Here is a 20087-nt window from a genome sequence, read left to right on the forward strand (position 1 = left end):
CACCACAATCTCGTGTCTTCATTCCTCTACCGTGAATAATCTTCACGAACTTGCAAAAACCAATTTGCGAGAATCGCGCCACCTAAATCGTGCAACTACAGGGACCATGGAACATTCAGTTCCATCATCATGCACCTGTAATCATAAATAACCTAAAACCAAAAAACCCCATAAAAACGCAAATTAAAACCTTAACTCGCGAATTTGCAAGCTCCTCACCGCAAAACCATTAACCTCGTCGTTAATCATCAACAAAACCTAAATCGCGTTCCAACCTGTAGAGAAAACGAAACCCTAGTCTGAAATCCTCACACAATCCTCCTTCATAACAAGCTTAATCACACCACCATAGCCTCTCCATCACACCACACCATCGAATCACCTGCAAATCAGAACCAATAAGAAATTCTTGCAAGCTTTACACAAACTTCATCTTCTCCAAGAAACCTCACGTACTACCTCCATTAGCTTCTTCAACCTACAGAAAGGAAAAGGCCACATAACCTAACTTTGCAATGCGCCATCGTGATAAAACCAACACAATCACCATAAAACCTTCTCCATGCCCTCGCATCCTAAGAATCCCTTTCACATCAAAACCCCAATTTAGGTGGAGAATTACAAGTCATAATTCACTCCACATGTAAATTATCATCATGAAACACATCAACCACTAAAATTAATCCAGAATGACTCGTCCTCTAAAAATATTACAACTCAACACGTCTTAACATTGTTTCATACCACTTAATGAAAAATGTTTAATTATTAATAATTTACAAAATTTAAGATCCAATTGAGACTGTTTTAAACAAAAGCGAATTGAGATTCATGAACTAATATAAGGACTATCCAAGGGTTTAAATCTCATTTTATTTTATTTTATTTTATTTTTGGTCCCTAAAAGCTTACCTAAAAATCTTAAATTAAATTGTTAAATCACTTTAGTTAACTGTATAAAGAACTATCAAAATCTGATTGCGATAAGAAAACAATGAAAAATTTATCAAGGACGAAAAGATTAAAAATATATTAGAGACCACAGTTATAAATAATAAAAAATGCGCTTTATTCATCATCATCATTGTCTCTATCCCACTTATGTCCCTACTGTTTGTGTATATGTATATATTAGCAACTTAGCATTGACAGAGTCCATACAGCAACCAGTAAGTGATCATTTCAGGTGGCCGAATTCTGGCAATAAATGATAAGTCTTGACGATTAAGACATTAACTAGAACCTTAATATATCAAGTTTTAAAGCTAATCAGAATTTGTCAATGATCCAAAATTATATATGATGCAATTAAGAATAATAGAATTACAATGGAAGAATTATGCCAAACAAAAAGAGACCAAGATTCTAATATTTTCTTAATATATTTACAATTTCAGATCATGTTGCAACTTACACGGAAACACATTCATATTACCTCCTTTTCAAGTTTCAAAACTGCCATGAAAGCTTCTTGGGGAACATCAACTTTACCAATAGACTTCATCCTTTTCTTTCCTTCAGCCTGGTTAGAAAGAGACGATAATAGTAGAGCAATCAAAGGCATAAATCAGAATTAAAACATCAATTGCGTTTAAGTAATTTTCCATTCCCACCATGCATATTGATCAAGTAATAACCATACTTATTTGTACGAAAAATACTACTGGAACTGAAGTGAGAACACACATCTATAGATACATGTATACATAGCTAGACATCCATTTTGATAACCTTAATACAACAAAAGATTCGTGAATTTATACTAGACTATACCTGTTTCTTAAGCAATTTCTTTTTTCTTGTAATATCACCACCTAGAAGATCAAAGAGAAAAAATTGCAAGGCAATCCCGGCAATCGGATCAGTACGAGGAAAAAATAAAGTGAAAGATGGATGTCTTGTACCAAATACAATATTGTTCGTAGTTTCTATTTTCTAAATATCTACATAAGAACGAAATTTCACTTATAATAGGAAGAGTCACATGGTTAGGAATTCTTCTCAAAATATGTGGGAAGAGGAACACGAAAAAACGAGTTAAGAGATTTCATCGCGGTGGTAATGATGATTTAAATATTTTTAAGCATGTTTAAGCAAGACAAACCCTAAGGTTTTCCATTTATCTCACCGTAGCATTTGGCTAGTACATCCTTCCGTATTGCAGATATCGCTTCGCTGGCAATCACTTTTGATCCTATACATGCCTAGAATAAAGTGACCAAGCATATATGTTAATGTTATCATGGTTAGCTTAATCATTTTGAATAAATATTTTTGAAAAATTAACAATAGAAGTGTACTCAATGCTTACTTGAATTGGTACTTTAAACATTTGTCGTGGTATGAGCTCCTTCAACTTCAAAGTCAAAGCCCTTCCCACAGAATACGCCTGACAATAAAAGCTTCAGCTGATTTTCCGATAATTTGTAGACATCAAAATTAAAAAGTATAATCACAACATATGCCCCAAATTTAACTATAATGGTGTAGCCTATATAATACATGATGAAGTATAGCTTATGCAGACGGGACTAGCAGTGAGACGTGAACAGTAAACCGAGTGAGCCATAGATAACTTTTTAAATAGTTAAAATAGTATCTTGTGATATTTCATGGTTCAAGTCCAGCAATTAGAGGCAAAAGCACTTGAGGTATGTGCAAGGGAAATAATCAGTGATAGTAGTGTAGTGAAATAGCAGTTAACGCTGAGATGCGAGGAATTAAGAGGGTAAGGATTGTAAGGATTGTTGTTTTTTACCCGTCATTGATTCGAATATAGTAGTTTAAATAGTTAAATAAACCACTTAGATTTGAATCAAAGCCGTACAATTTGTTTCCTTTTATTTTTTAACCATAGCTTTAAAGAGACGGTATGTTAGGACATAGGGTATTTGGATATAATGGGAAAGGGGATTAGGATAGGAGTTGTATAAATAGTTGTTTGTTTAGTGGAGGGGGGACTTTTGGCAATTAGATTGTTGACAGGCTTTGTCCTGTGGAGGGGGTTAAGCCCTTTGTATCTGTAGTTGCACAGACCATTTTTTTGTGAATAATACTCAGTTTAATTCTTTTTTCTCTATTGTGTACCTGTTACGTGTGGTGTTTGGAGCGTTCTTGATTAGGTTTCTCTTTCGGAAACCTATCAATTGGTCCGACCTGCCGGATCAAGAGGGGCGTGTGACGGAGATGGAGGGAACTACGGAGGGAAGACTGGAGAATCTTGAGATCACGATGGAGGGGATAAAGGCGGAGACTGCCGCTATGCGTCGCAACCTGCAACAACTTATGAGGATAATGGGGGGCCAACTAACAATCACGACGGAAATTCTGAAGGGAACAACAGCTCGGTGAATGACAATGAAGGAAGACGCGATAACGTGGGGATACGAAAGAATTGGCGAACACGAGTGGATCTGCCGGCGTTTGAAGGACTGGAGCCTCACAGTTGGATTAATAGAGCAGAACGCTTCTTTGATATTCAGAAGGTGGCGGAGGAGGACAAGGTGGAGGTCGCATACATTAGTATGGAAGGTAGTGCAAGTTATTGGTTTAGATTTTGGAAAGACAAAGCCAAGAACCGATCTTGGTCGGCACTGAAAGCAGCGTTGATTAGTCAGTTTGAAGGAGGGTTCAGGGGAACTGTGTTTGGGCAGCTTGCGACGCTGCGACAAGACAAATTAGTGGAGGAGTTCGTCAGGAATTTCAAAATATTATTAGGTCAGACCCATGGATTATCGAAGGAACTGGTGTCGGGATATTTCCTCACCGGTCTGCGAGAAGACATTAAGGGGCAGGTTCGCATTCAAGATCCTCAAGAATTGATGGGTGCGATGAGGATTGTGCGGGATGTGGAAGACGTGATGTCTAGAGCGAGAGGAGGAGGTTGGAACTGCTTTAAGGTGAACCCAGCGGGGGCGCGAACTATGACGACAGTTGTACGAGGCGAGATCGATCGTCAGTCAATGAATCGATCAGGCGGAACATAGGGAAATGGGTCGGTAGGAAAGATGGAAATGCGACGACAAGTAGCACGAAAGGGAGTACGATCAGAGGAAGTGTTAATACGAGAAGGATGGTGCGGAACATACCATACCCCAAATTCCTCAAAAGAAAAGAAGGACGATGCTTTCGATGTGGGGGGCCTTTTGCTCCCGACCACTGCTGCTCGGAGAGGAGTTTACGCGTTCTGCTTTTGGCGGAGGATGACGCAAGCGACGGGGTAGAACCGGAGCTGAAACCTATGGAATTGTCTGCTTGCTCGGCGGAGGGGTTGACTCAGCCCAAAACTATGAAGTTGAATGGAATGATAGGAGACCGGGGAGTACTGGTAATCATTGACAGCTGGGCCAGTCACAACTTTATTAGCCGGAGATTGGCGGAAGAGCTGAAGTTGTCCATAGAAGACACACCTCCTTATCAAGTGAGTCTGGGCGATGGTCAGAGAAGGGAGACGAGAGGGTGTTGTGAGAAGGTAGCAATTATTCTGGCAGAGGTAGCAGTTGAGGAGAGGCTGCATTTATTCGAACTGGGCGATGTAGATGTCATCTTGGGGGTTGAATGGCTAGCTAAATTGGGGGAGGTGATGATAAATTGGAAAGAAATGACCATCGGATATAACCTGGAGGGTAAGAAGGTGATGATACAAGGTGACCCTGCTTTGCCCCGACAGCTGGTTGAACCTCAGGCTTTATTAAAGTTGACAGATGCTGAGTCATGGGTGATGGTTTGGGATCGGGGCCAAGTGGAGAAAGAGGTGGATGGTGAGGGACCAGTTGACTTGACAGGTGAGCAGAAAGCAGAATTGGAGGCAGTGCTGCAGGCGCACTACCGAGTATTTCAGGAGGTGCAGGGCTTACCACCACCTCGTGATACAAAGCATCCTTATAGAATAAAATTTGAGACTTGGAAATTGGGTTTGATCGAGAGACAAAAAATTATGGTCAGAAGAGATCTTAAGACTGGCGATGGGAGAACCAAGAACAACAGAACAGAGGAAAACTACACTGCGCATGAGTCTTCTAATCTTTATGAAGCTGATACCCATTGGACATCATGGCTGGTTCCTATGTTTGTGTTTGCTAATATTGTTGTTTTTGTTATTTCCATGTACATCAACAATTGTCCCAAGAATAACCTCGGTCCCCAAGGTGGCTGCGTGGCCAAGTTCCTTGGAAGGTTCTCCTTCGAACTTATGCAGGAGAATTTGTTGCTTGGTCCTTCTTATTCAACATTGACCAAGATGGGAGCCCTTCGGTGGGATAATGTTAAGAACGGGTATCAAGGATGGAGACTTGTCACTTGCATTTGGTTACACGCTGGGATTATTCATTTGCTTGCTAACATGTTGAGTCTGGTATTCATTGGGATTCGTCTGGAACAGCAATTCGGGTTTGTGAGGATTGGAGTTATATACCTGGTGACTATCCAAGATCAATATCCTGAGTTCAACCTTGTGGACAAGGTTGTTGAAAGAGAGGAGGGTAATGTTAGGACATAGGGTATTTGGATATAATGGGAAAGGGGATTAGGATAGGAGAGGAGTTGTATAAATAGTTGTTTGTTTAGTGGAGGGGGGACTTTTGGTAGTTAGGTTGTTGACAAGCTTTGTCCTGTGGAGGGGGTTAAGCCCTTTGTATCTGTAGTTGTACAGACCATTCTTTTGTGAATAATACTCAGTTTAATTCTTTTTTCTCTATTGTGTACCTGTTACGTGTGGTATTTGGAGCGTTCTTGATTAGGTTTCTCTTTCGGAAACCTATCACAGTATGAGAAAAAATAGAAGCAAAATGAGAATGTTCAGATAAATGTACGCCCACACAAGAGAATGTAGTATATATAATGATTGTATCCAAACACTTCACAGCACTCCAATGAAAAAAGGGAGAATTATAAAACAATCCCTCAACAAAACAGGTCAGATACACAGAAAATTGGAGGGGCTGGCCTCTGTTCACAGTAATAGCCAAGATACTCGTGAGTTGCTCTCATTTCTGGTGCAAAAGCAGGCACAACATCCATGAAGCCAAATGTTTCACAACAAGATTTTTGTAGCAGTTGGAGGCTGCAACCCCATGATAGTTCCACTATCTCATGCATTAATAATTGAGATCTTTTAACAGTAAGAAAAGCTAGAGTAGACAACACAATCTTGAGATTACTAGGGATCTATTTAGACGAACTTCTGCATAAGAACTTCTAGAAGAGAAAAGAAAAAATATGAAATATATATCTTCATAAGTTAAAATTAGTTTATCCATAGACTAACTAATTTGAAGAAGCGCTCTCATATGACTTCTCCATAAGAACTTCTAAACCAGAAAAGAACAAAAAATATATTTCTCCACAAGTTAAAATTAGTTTATGCATAAACTAACAAATTTAAAGAAGCACTCTCATATAATTTCTCCAAAATTTTATTTTTAACTTATGCATAAACTAGTTTTAACTTAATGAGAATTCAAACTCATTAATTTTTCTTCATATATCTATCTATTAGAAGTCCTTAAGGAGAATCTCATCCAATGAGTTTTTTTGGCAATTTTCAAGCTGTATAGCCTAAAAATGTTTTGATTGTTTATGTTAGGAGGAAGGCTGTTAACAAATAGGTTGTTACAGGTTGTTGTTAGGAGGTTTGGGCTGTTATAGTCTCCTTAGTGAGTAGACTATATATAGGTGTGGTTGGGTCTTTTGGAGGGTTACATTTTTTGAAAGTTTGAGAGGCTGGACAGGGATCAGTAGCATCCTGTGAGGGAAACATTTTCCCTTGATTGTTTTCTTGTACTCAGGTTGTGGTGAAATAAAAGATACATATTCAGTGCTGGGTGTGGGTGTCACTGGTGTTTTTGGGTGTGAAACAGCACTTTTTGGGTTTCTTTCAATCAAGAAACCTAACATGTTTTTCATTAGTTTCATTAAAATGTCTCTATTAACTAAAAAATCTTTCATTATACCAACTCTCTTTTATTATTCTAATTGAATAAAAATAAGAATTACAGGTCTAACCAACTATTCTGATTACTGAATTATGGGTCACTTCTCTTCCGTCTAAATGCCTGTACGATTATAATATAGTAGACTTGGACAGTGAAAATTACTTTAGAGAATTGTATTCGTTTTCAACCCGAGTACTTGCATTTAAACAATTGCAATCAGAGTTAATGAATAATTTACCATGAACTTTTTTCTGAAAAATAGAAGACAATACATTCAATTATGGTTTCTCCAAATCAGTATGATTCCTTAAGTTCTTCACATGGAAATTACAAATATATATATATATATATATATATATATATATATATATATATATATATACATATATATATATATATGTGTGTATATATGTATGTACATACATATATATGTGTATATATGTACATACATATATATGTGTATATATATGTAGATATATATAGATATATATAGATATATATAGATATATATAGATATATATAGATATATATAGATATATATATATATATATATATATATATATATATATATATATATATATATATATATATATGTATTTCCAACCCATGCATAGACCAAAACAGAGAGAATTACAAGTTACCTTATCGTTGTGCACAATTGTGGCCAATGGCTCCACACAGTCACCATTTATCCTTATGTCAAGTTTAATTAAATTACTTTCGATGTACCTGAAAATTAATTATCAGAAAGCATTAGAGCCTTAGAAGAATCTTTGAAAAGACAACATTAATAGTTAATAATAAGCAAGGATAACTTTAAAACTAATATAAAAAAAATATTCTATGTACTTCAAATGTTAGAAAAAATAAAGCTCGTCCTCTTCTAGTGCAGTAAAAGTACTATGTGCTTCCAATATTAAAAAAATAAAGTTCATCCTCCTCTGGTGCAGAGCTAAGGGTATAGGAAATAATATATAAATATATAAATACTTAATAATACGCAAGGATAACTTTACAACCATATATAAAATTATTATGTGCTTCAAATATTAAAAAAATAAAGCTCGTCCTCTTCTGATGCAGAGTTAAAGGTATATTAAATAATATATTCTACAGTTATGAGTCATGCAAAGACTGTGCATTATTTACAAGATGATAAATCACCAATTTGGATAAACTTCTAAATAAACACTTACAAGAAAAGAAAATAAAATAAGTTAGGGGATAAAATGAATTAAAATTCCCATATAAAAGTGTGTTAGGATTGAATTGTTTTTGGAGATATAAATAATTTCATACCCCTTTTAGTAATTTCACTAAAACAATTATAACTTCAGACAATTCAAAAGAAATAGATAACCTAAAAATCACTTTGCACCTAATCACATATTTAGAGTTCAGACATAAAATTTATTTCACATATTTGTTAGAGTACAACCATATAGAAAAATAAAATTACATACTAAGTTAAAATTTATTTATGCACCTCAACCCTTTTAGACCTCTCGTCTAACTTCTTCAAAGACAACTACTAACTTAAGAAGCCCATCATTCTTGCCTTAGAAATGTCTTAATGGTAGGTTTTTACAATTGAATAGCTTCCATGTCTAGAAGCCAATCCAAAATGCAGATATGCCTGCATTAACTTACAGTCCCTAAACATGAGGTATGTCTTATTTTATCAAAACTACCCTGATTACACTAGAGAGCGACAAATATTCACAGTAGTAAACAGTATCTTGAAAACCAACAGAACCTCATGTGGATTTTATCTATAAATTATGCTCTTGGAGACATTTACCCAACAAACGTATACTCCATACTAGCATAACCCTTACTTCTTGACTTCAACTGATCAAAGAAATCGCCAACCATCTACAAAATTGACATTAAAAACAATTCAGATACTTGAAAGAAAAACTAGTCAAACAGAAGCATGAGTTTTTAGGTCCATCGAAAAGAACTAAAGAGATTACCTCTGCTAATGGTAATTCATAGACAATTGATGCCCTATTTTCAGCAATAAATTTCAATTCTTTAAACTGCCCTCTTCTTTCTTGTGCCAGTTCCATAAGTGAACCAATGTAGTCTTTTGGTGTAAGCATCTCAATCTGTACACAACTACATTAATTACAAATAAAAACAATACACACACACATACAACTTATGAATTAAAATGTTCTTCCCTAACTGTTCCAATTCTTGAAAATGGTGAACAATAAATAGAACGAAGTGCAAGAACTAACCTTAACAAATGGCTCCTCAATTGATTTCCTTTGTCCAGGCTCAGGAAGTAAAGATGGGTTTGAGCACTCAACCTTCAACGATTTTGTGATTCAGACAAAATGATGGCATTAATATGACATTTAAAAAATAGTGTAAACTCATTTTTAACGAATAGTTCAACCAAAAATCTAGTACATAGAAAGGGAGCTTAGGAATGAGAAGAAATTACAGTATCACCATTTACACAGTTTACTCTGTACACAACACTTGGAGCAGTTGTTATCAAGCTCAAATTGTATTCTCTCTCAAGTCTCTCCTGTAGTGTAAAGTAAGACCAGGTTTCCATAGTTAATCAGAATGACAAATCATATTTCTGGGAATTATACCCTGTATAAGAACATTCAAGCATTTCCTCTGAAAGCCAAAGAGTATATGCTTCAAAAAATGCAAACCTGGACAATTTCCATATGAAGAAGACCCAGAAACCCACATCTAAAGCCAAACCCCATGGCACTCGAGGTCTCAGGTTCAAACTGTAAATCAGAAAAGAAAATGAAATCTTTGAATAACTTATCACTAACCCTACCATTGTCAGCCCGACTCTAAAGAAAATTGGATAATAAAGGAAAATAATTGTTTGGTACAAAACTTTAGATAAAACTGTATTATAATCCATCAAATGTCAAAAGACAGCTGTGCATAAAGATCTCAATGGAGTAGTTTAAATAAACTTCAAGGCTGGAAGACTTTGAATGCTTCTCTTAACCAAAGAAAACTAATTCAAAAGTACAACTGAATAATTTAATAAACATCACAGTTTAAAGAAATATCAAATTGATAAAAAGAAATTATAACTAAATCAAGAAAACTATAATTGAATAGCAAATTACAACTAACAGATAAGCATATACAGGAAAATGAAAATTATGTTCCTTTGCCAAAAGTCTAGAAACAAAGATGAAGTATTTTCCAACATATCAGTATAACCTTTAGTGCAGCATCATTGAGTTGTAGCTTTTCAAGTGCATCACGCAGATCAGGGAATCTGACAATAAATGATAATAAGGAAATGATTAATGATTAATTTCAGATACATTAAAGAATAATCAAATTGTTTTGCTCAAGAAAGAAAGAAGATAGTCAACAAGAGATAAATACTGGTCAGCATCAACAGGAAACAAGCCACAGAACACCATAGGAGTGGCTTCCTCGTATCCAGGAAGTGAATTATCAGCCTTTCTGCCATAGTGAGTAATAGTGTCACCCACTCTCGCATCAGCTACTGTTCTTATTGATGCAGATAGATAGCCCACCTATTAAAGACAACTTGAGATATCATTGGTCATAGTGAGTAAACAATGTTTATTTTATCTTTCTTTAGAGAACAAAAATAACAATAATGAATTTACCACAGAACGGAATTGACATGACATCAAAAAATATGCACATACAGATGCTTAGTTACTCAGCAGAAACAATACACCACTGCCATGCATTGTGTCTTGTCATCTTTTTAATTCCCCTTTTTAAGTATTTTATCTCATTTCTCATAGAGAGAGTACATAAGATATGTTATGAAAAAAAGGAGGGGGGAGAAAACCAAAAATACCATTAGCAATATGAAATACATCAACCAGCTAATTTAACCATCCAGTAGTACTATTTTACCTCACCAGCATACAGTTCTTCAACTTGAAGTTGATTGGGAGACAAAACTCCAATTTCATCAGCAAAGTAATCCTGTAATTTAATAATTAGATAAGTTCAGACTTCATAATGACCAAGTTTTTACTGATGATATGTTAAAACTTGTTTGAATTTGTCTGCAGTCATAACTAAAGGTTTGATAAATGTTGAATACAATTACGAACAGCCAATTATACCACAGCTTGTCACCACCAAACTATATCTTTGAAGGCAAGAATAAGGGATCAAAAAATAGGAAACGTACTATACCTTCCCACTAGCCATGAAATAAACTCTGTCACCTTTCTTTATAGACCCATCTACAACTCGAAAGTATACAATAACACCTCTATATGGATCATAGTAGCTGAAATAAAAGAAATAATAAATATGAGTGCCTGAAGGATATATACCACATGTAAAAGAACTTTAGCTGATACAACATGCAAGGAATGTTAACCGGCTATACATACTATAGGAATTTTATCCACGTAAATACTTCACATCTTTATGGAAGTTAATGCATCCAAGGATGTCTGTGTAGAGAGTAATTGCATAACAACTAGATGCATAAAGTACAGGTATCTGAACTTGCATTAAGCACAAAACAACAAAATTAATGGGAAAAAGAATTACCTAAAGTATGGGATGAAGCCTAGACATGCAAATTAGATCCTAAAATGTTACAATAAGTCTACCAACTCTCAGTTCAACCTGTTATCATTTTTAGATTGTAGGAACCTTACCTTACCAAAATTATTTCATGGTATCAAAGTCATCCAAATCTAAAATGACAATCTATAGTATATTGCAGACATTTATCATTAAATGGATTAGTCTGATAACATTTTGAAAAGAATGAAAATAGTAAAGTACCTGTCAAATATTAAAGCCCTCAATGGTCTTTTAGATGTATCTTCAGGTGGGGGCATTCTTGCAACAATTGCATTGAGAATATCAATTATACCAATTCCTTCCTAAAGCAGAAAGTAACTTCATCACGTAGAAACATGCACATATTAATGTAAAATCAGAAACCAAAGAAAACAACAGGGAATGAAAGAATAATAACAAACCTTTGCAGAGCAGAGAATCGCATTGCTACAATCTAGACCTACAATCTACACAAAAAATAATATCCACTCACGATTTTTCTTATTAATATCACAAGAATAATTCAAGAATTAATAAATAAACGAATTAGCAATGCCCACGAAAGGATGCCTTGTTAACCCAATCCCAAAATGTATACCTGGGGCAGTGTATACTGTAACCATTCTAACAGTAGTAACTAAACTATGAAATTACTACTATAAATTATTACTGTAACCAAAATGTATACTGTATAATGCCAAAAAGTTTGGTTGCATTCTCAAGCTTCACTTTTGTGTATTTGGTTGGAAAGTGTTAGATGTTAAGATGTGTGTCTTTGTTATTTGGGCTTAGTCTATTCTGTATTAAGGGCATTGGCCCATATCTTACAATATAAATAAACTACCCTATGTGTAGTCTAAACACACAAGGGATATTTTCTCCCAATCTTCTTTATTTCTCACATGGTATCTAGAGCACAGGAATAGTTCCAGTCAACTCCACGGTCTCCGGCATCCATCACTGCTGCTGTTGTCGCAGTCGCCGCCGCTGCCGTCGCCACCGCCGCCGCTGCCGTCGTCGCCGCCGCCGTCGTCGGACCGCCGCCGCCGTTGCCGGAGTTCCAGAATCGACCGGCGACCACACCATCGAAAGCGTCTCGGCCGGGCGACCACCGTCGTACGAAGATCGCGGCGATCGAACCTCTCACGCGCCTCCACGCGCCGCCGCAAGAGTCGCCGCTGCCGCCGCGCGTGCCGGCGCGTCGCCGGAGCTTTCCACCGCCGATCAGCACCGCCGTGATCGCCTCCTCGCCCTCTTTCTGGATCTGTGGTCGTTGCGTCAATCAGAGCACTTTGAATTTTTAGGGTTTCTCCCTCTCCATGGCTGCCCAACTTGATGATCGGAGTCAGTCTCGCCAATCAGGTAAAGGACGTCCAAAATGTGACCACTGTGGCAAGCTAGGCCACACAATTGATAGATGTTATGCGCTTCATGGACATCCTCCTCGACCTATAGCAATGGCTAATTCTGATCCACCTCTCCCATCACCGTCTGCAGACCATCCTACATCAAATCCCATAAATAACCCTTTACTCTTTCAGGAATTTCTCAGATGGTATGAGGACCGTCAGCACTCTAGTTCCACTACATCTGCTTCTATTACACGCACAGGTACTCCTTTTGTTGGTCTGACTCACTCTCTCGGATCTTGGGTCCTTGACTCAGGCGCCACCGATCATATCACTGGTAACAAGTCCTTGTTTTCTTCCTTGTCATGTCCGGTTAATTTACCCTCGGTAACGATGGCTGATGGGTCTAGAGTCTCATCTCGTGGTATTGGTACTGTTCATATTTTTCCCTCCATATCCATTGATAATGTACTTTATGTCCCTGGGTCTCCGTTTAACTTATTGTCCGTAAGTCGTCTAACTCGTTCCCTTAATTGTGTTATTTCTTTTACCAAAGATTCTGTTTGGTTGCAGGACCGGAGTTCGAAACACATGATTGGCACAGGATGTGAGTCTCATGGCCTATATCATCTCAGCCCTTCTCCACATGCTGGCGTAATCATGGAGTCACCATCCCTTCTTCATGCTCAGTTAGGTCATCCCAGTCTTGCCAAACTGCAGCAACTTGTTCCGAGTCTGTCCAAATTATCAAGTTTGTCGTGTGAGTCTTGTCAGTTAGGTAAACATACTCGTAGTTCCTTTCCTCGTAGTGTTTCACAACGAGCGTCATCTCCCTTTTCATTGGTTCATTCTGATATTTGGGGACCTAGTCGTGTTAAGTCAACTTTAGGATTTCAGTATTTTGTTACCTTTATTGATGACTATTCCAGATGTACTTGGTTGTTTCTCATGAAGAATCGTTCTGAGTTGTTTTCTATTTTTCAAACCTTTTTCAATGAAATAAAAACTCAGTTTGGGGTTTCTATTCGCACTTTACGTAGTGACAATGGCCGTGAATACCTTTCTCAACAGTTTAAACATTTTATGGCTTCTCATGGCATTCTTCACCAAACCTCATGTGCTTATACCCCTCAACAAAATGGGGTGGCTGAACGCAAGAATAGACACCTTATTGAAACAACTCGTACCCTTCTCATTCATGGTCAAGTACCCTCACGTTTTTGGGGTGATGCTGTTCTCACGGCATGTTATCTTATCAACCGCATGCCATCTTCCGTCCTAGAGAACAAAATCCCTCATTCTATCTTATTTCCTCAAGACCCTCTGCATCCATTACCTCTTCGAGTTTTTGGGTCTACATGTTTTGTTCATGATTTTAGTCCTGGTCTTGATAAGTTGTCTCCTAGGTCTCACAAATGTGTCTTCTTAGGATTTCCACGGTCACAAAAGGGCTATAAGTGTTTTTCCCCTTCCCTCAATCGTCATTTTATCTCTGCTGATGTCACTTTTGATGAGTCTTCTTTTTACTTTTCACATCTATCTTCTAGTTCTGTACCTCTCCCTGTTACTGTTGATATTCCTCTTATCTGTGATCCTCCTGGTGATGCTCCACCCATTTTGTCTTCTCCTTCTTTAGACTCTCATTCACCACAGGATCATCCTTCACCTCCACCCCTTCAGGTTTATAGTCGCCGTAATTGTCTCCCTCATGACTCACTTCCGGTGCCGCCTCATGTGTCTCCTCCGGCTCCAGCAACTGAGTCTGACTTGCCTATTGCCCTCCGTAAAGGTATACGCTCTACCCGTAACCCTTCCCCCCATTATACTGTTCTTAATTACCACAGATTATCTCCATCTTTTTATACTTGTCTCTCATCCATTTCTTCTGTGTCAATTCCCAAATCTGTGGGTGATGCCTTAACTCATCCTGGTTGGCGTCAAGCTATGATGGATGAATTAAGTGCTTTACAGGAAAGTGGAACTTGGGAGCTTGTCCAATTACCATCTGGAAAGTCTGTTGTTGGTTGCAGGTGGGTGTATGCTATCAAGGTTGGTCCTGATGGCACCATTGATCGTCTGAAAGCTCGACTGGTTGCCAAAGGCTACACACAGATTTTTGGTTTGGATTATGGTGATACTTTTTCTCCAGTGGCAAAAATGACCTCTGTTCGCCTGTTCATTGCCATGGCCGCTCTTCGACAATGGCCTCTTTACCAACTTGATGTCAAAAATGCTTTTCTCAATGGTGATTTGCAGGAAGAAATTTATATGGAGCAACCGCCTGGCTTTGTTGCTCAGGGGGAGTCATCTGGATTGGTATGTCGTCTTCGCAAATCCTTATATGGCCTAAAACAGTCTCCTCGGGCCTGGTTTGGTAAATTCAGTTGTGTTGTTCAACAATTTGGTATGTCTCGCAGTGAAGCGGATCATTCAGTGTTCTATCGCCACTCGAGTGCTGGATGTATCTATGTAATAGTGTATGTCGATGATATTGTTCTCACAGGAAGCGACTATCTTGGCATCTCTCAGATGAAACAACACCTTTGTCATCATTTTCAAACCAAAGATCTTGGCAAACTCCGGTACTTTTTGGGTATTGAAGTAGCACAATCCAATGATGGTATTGTCATATCTCAGAGGAAGTATGCGTTAGACATCTTGGAGGAAACAGGGTTAATGAATTGTAAATCTGTTGAGACACCTATGGACCCTAACATCAAACTCCTACCAAATCAGGGGGAGCCTTTCTCAGATCCTGAACGGTACAGAAGACTAGTTGGTAAATTAAACTATCTTACTGTTACGCGTCCTGACATTTCCTTCGCAGTTAGTGTGGTGAGTCAATTTCTAAACTCCCCATGTGAAGACCATTGGGATGCAGTTGTTCGTATACTGAAGTATATTAAAAGATCACCTGGAAAAGGTTTGCTATATGGCCCTAACAACGATACAAAGATCGTTTGCTATTCAGATGCTGATTGGGCTGGTTCCCCTTCTGATAGGAGGTCTACTTCTGGATATTGTGTCTCTATTGGTAGCAACTTGATATCTTGGAAAAGTAAGAAGCAAAGTGTTGTGGCAAGGTCGAGTGCAGAAGCAGAATATAGAGCTATGGCATCAACTACTTGCGAGCTTGTGTGGCTTAAACAATTGCTTAGTGAATTGAAATTTGGAGATGTCACTCACATGATACTTATATGTGATAATCAAGCTGCTCTCCATATTAGCTCTAACCCTGTCTTTCATGAGAGAACCAAACACATTGAAGTTGATTGTCATTTCATTCGAGAAAAAATCATATCCGGAGATATCAAGACTGAGTTTGTTAACTCAAGCAACCAGTTGGCAGACATATTCACTAAATCCTTACGAGGACCTAGAATTGATTATCTTTGTAACAAGCTTGGAACATATGATTTATATGCTCCAGCTTGAGGGGGAGTGTTAGATGTTAAGATGTGTGTCTTTGTTATTTGGGCTTAGTCTATTCTGTATTAAGGGCATTGGCCCATATCTTACAATATAAATAAACTACCCTATGTGTAGTCTAAACACACAAGGGATATTTTCTCCCAATCTTCTTTATTTCTCACAGAAAGAAATTGCTAGAATCTCGGTGACAGCAATCTTCTATTGAGTTCGTTTAGGACTGAGTAGTTTTTCTAGCCTCCTGTGTTGTCCTACCCTTATGTTCATGGTTGCCTTATCTTAATCAATTCATTTCTTACCAAAAAAGGTAATTTATAGTGTCATAAGAGCACAAACTTAAATGAGAAGTATCCTAGACTATCTCCCTTTGAAAGTGAAAATTTTTAAATAAGGAAATGATGTCAGGTGTCTAACTAGGCAGACAAACCTCTTCAATCTCCTTGATAACTCGATCTGGTTCTGCACCCGGAAGATCTATTTTGTTCAAAACCTGTTACAGAATATCTAGTGTTACTAAACATGCAACACATTCGGACATTTTATCTTATCATTTTATGACTTGAGAAAAGTGATGAAAAAATACAAAAAAACAATTCATCCTTAATTTGAAAAGAGAAAATCCAATGTCACAAAATTACACAACTGTTTAGTAAGTGTAAATACACACACACACACACACACACACACACACACACACATATATATATATATATATATATATATATATATGGGTTTATTAATTGAAAAATAGAATCAATAAAGGATAATGTGTAACTCAGTAAACTAAAACAAAAATTAAATATAAGTTAAAAGTGGAATAAAAAAAATAATGTACTTACAGGGATAATTTCTAGGTTGTTCTCCAAAGCCAAATAAACATTAGCTAGGGTTTGTGCTTCAACACCCTGTGATTTGAAAGCAATTTTTTGCAAAAAGCATACAAGAATTACTGAAAGATCACTCCCACATGATAAAGGCCATAAAATCCGAGGGGAGAGAAGAGCATAAAAACATAGAGATTCACCTGAGAAGCATCTACTACTAGAAGAGCACCCTCACATGCAGCAAGTGACCGTGAAACCTGATCACAGTTGAATAGTCCCAATGTATTATTGTATTGATTCCGAGGAGGGTTTAACCTCGACCAGAAAAGAAAGAAAAGAAGATAATGTTCATTTCTAACACTTGAACTCAATTGAGTGGGAAGTGTCATTTAGAAAGAACAAATATAAATTCTAAAATGTGATTAATATATAGCGTTTTATTTTCCATTTTAATGAATTTTTAGTTCTCATTGTTAGCTTAAAAACAAATTATTTTCAAAACTCGCCATTTAAGGCAACAAATTCTTGAAACTACTACTTTGATGGACAGAGTTGACAAGACAAGTGGTGCTTAAGTTTCTTTGTTCCATAATCATATAGATGTTGCATGTCATTATGGCTCCTAAATTTGAATAAAGAAAGAAATGAAATGAGACAAGACTGCCGCAGAATAATACAATATAAAGAAGCATATAACAGTCAGGCAGTTAACATGTATGTATAACTAACTACATTACATACCTCATACGAGAAGTCGACATGACCTGGTGTATCGATTAGATTCAAGCAATAAGGTTCATTTTCAAACACATAACGCATTCGAGCTGCCTGCCATGATAAAATTCAGCCAAAAATACCTTTTCAAATATCTAAACATCGAAAGACAACTTTAAAATCACATTTCCCAATCTCTTACACAAGATTAAGCTAATATAATACGGGATTACGAAATGGTGGAACCTGGAGCTTAATAGTGATGCCTCTTTCTCTCTCCAAGTCCATGTTATCAAGAAACTGGTCCTTCATTTCTCGCTGGTGCACCGTGCCAGTAACCTGAAGCAACTTATCCGCCAACGTCGATTTCCCGTGGTCAATATGCGCAATGATGCAGAAGTTTCTTATATTACGCACCGGCACCTAAAACCAATACAATCCAAACATGTTTACTGCAACGAACGACGGGCAATTTGAGGAAAATACGAGAAAAAGCAATTGACGATACCTTAGAGAGTCGATGCTCGCCGGCTTTGGCGGCGGATTCGAAGTCGGTGCTGGCGACCTGGCACACAACACTGCGGCGAAACGTGGAAGCATTTGGAAAGCCGGAACTAAAGCAGCGTTTGGATGAGTGGAACCTGGTAGTGATTTTTCTTGTTCTGCTTCGTTGAAACGCGAGTCGCTGGTGGTGTCGTTGTTGCAGTTGCAGTTGCAGTTGCACTTGCAGCTGAGTTTTAGCGGATAAGAATAGAGACGCGCCACATATTTCTGCGGCCATTGAAAGTTTTAGTCTACTGCTCCGTTGCCAATGGAACACCAAACTTAACGTTTGGGAATGTGCGCAATGGAATTGGGTGGGCTCGATCTGTTTGAACAGGCCCGTTTATATGGGTTTTTGCTTCCTACACCAATGTATTTCCACAACCTGATTGTATCGAAGATTATATAATCCGTAATACATTTTTAAATTTTTAAATTATGTAATCTAAACTACATTTTTTAGTTCTAAATAATAAAATTCGTAATATAGTTTTAGATTACGAAATTCAAAAATATATTTAGAGTTCTACAATTCATATTGTAAATACTTTTTTTAATTTCGGATAAACTTATCAATTGCGCAATTCATAATGTTTGCAAGTCGGAGATAACTTGGTCTTTTTCTACACCTCCCATAGGTATTGTAAGAAAGTATGAATGTGGTAAAAGAAATACCCCAAGTTGGTTATTTCTCCAAGAACAACTCAATTTGTTCTTTGACGTGTTTTTTCTTTTCTTTTCATACCTCCTTTTATCAAAAGAAATCTTTCTAGATAAATTATTCAAAAATACATTATCAATTTCTTAAGCACGTATCAATACAGAGTTGGTAGAAATGAAACTTGATTAAAAGCTTCCAAAGTCTCCCCAACATGTTTTTTTTTTTTGCATTATTGTTATTATCATGACAATTGCTGCTTATAGCATTATGATTTGCCACACCAATTTTTGTACCTGTCACAGTGTGATTGTGTTTATGAGTTAAGCTAAGTTGAAGTCTTTGGTGCATGTTAAGAGGAAAAAATTGTTCTACCTTCGCAAAGGACTCCACACGGATACATATCATTCTGTGTGGGACACCTGCACCACTCTAGGTTTTTTTCATACTTTTTTATGGTTATTTCTATTTTTCAATTTGCAATGTGATTTCTATATTTGAAATCCCTATTACAAACACAACTTTCATCTAAATATTGTCATTTCCTTAATATTAGGTAGTGAATTGTATAAAATACATGAAATAAATTTATGTGAATGCTTTCGAAAACTTAGGATTAAAACTATAATTTAGAAAAATGAAGCGACATCCACCTACTTCCCCTATCACAACTCAAGAGTTATGCAGGAAAGATTATATCAAGGGTCAGCATCATAGCATGTGCAATCCAATCGAACTTGTGAAATAGTTAAGCAAAGCATGTTATATGTAGAGTTAAATCAATTGCTCATATATATGTATATAGTATTCATTTTTTTCTCTGTCTCTTAAATCATTCAACCACATATTAAGGAAGAAAACATGTTATAAATTAGTTTGATGAATCATTTTTAGGCAATCAACCAAACCAAACTAACTAACATGAACCGACTTTGGATGCATGATTTTGATTGGCAATAGGGTCCATTTTTTCTCGTCAGAAAATGAAAACATAAAAATCTGAACGTCACGTTATGTTAGAAAGATAGTCTTTTGTGCGGCTTCACGCCTCTGATGTGTCTATGTGCCAACT

General features: G+C 37.1%; 1 protein-coding gene across 4 annotated transcripts; it reads right to left on the reverse strand.

Moving 5' to 3' along the window:
* Positions 1 to 1275: 1275 nt before the first annotated feature.
* On the reverse strand, positions 1276 to 18624 carry LOC108331695 (translation factor GUF1 homolog, chloroplastic). 4 transcript variants are annotated; one of them, XM_017566569.2, is made up of 22 exons: positions 18323 to 18622; positions 18061 to 18237; positions 17842 to 17928; positions 17301 to 17357; positions 17116 to 17181; positions 16704 to 16766; positions 11921 to 11965; positions 11721 to 11821; positions 11115 to 11211; positions 10827 to 10898; positions 10317 to 10471; positions 10146 to 10203; positions 9611 to 9691; positions 9388 to 9474; positions 9179 to 9250; positions 8909 to 9043; positions 8734 to 8807; positions 7574 to 7661; positions 2312 to 2389; positions 2129 to 2204; positions 1774 to 1814; positions 1276 to 1522 (listed from the first exon to the last, which is right to left on the reverse strand). In XM_017566569.2, exons 1-22 carry the CDS (start codon positions 18593 to 18595, stop codon positions 1427 to 1429), a joined length of 2079 nt encoding a protein of 692 aa, XP_017422058.1. In that variant the 5' UTR covers positions 18596 to 18622; the 3' UTR covers positions 1276 to 1426. The 4 variants fall into 4 exon arrangements, 2 of the variants coding, with proteins under 2 accessions (XP_017422058.1, XP_017422059.1); XR_008248576.1 differs by lacking the exons at positions 1276 to 1522; positions 1774 to 1814; positions 2129 to 2204 and having other exon boundaries at positions 8771 to 8807; positions 18323 to 18624; XM_017566570.2 differs by lacking the exons at positions 1276 to 1522; positions 1774 to 1814; positions 2129 to 2204; positions 2312 to 2389 and adding an exon at positions 2409 to 5755 and having other exon boundaries at positions 18323 to 18623.
* Positions 18625 to 20087: the final 1463 nt, after the last annotated feature.

This window comes from Vigna angularis, chromosome 4 (genome assembly GCF_016808095.1).
Source record: "Vigna angularis cultivar LongXiaoDou No.4 chromosome 4, ASM1680809v1, whole genome shotgun sequence".
Taxonomy (NCBI): domain Eukaryota; kingdom Viridiplantae; phylum Streptophyta; class Magnoliopsida; order Fabales; family Fabaceae; genus Vigna; species Vigna angularis.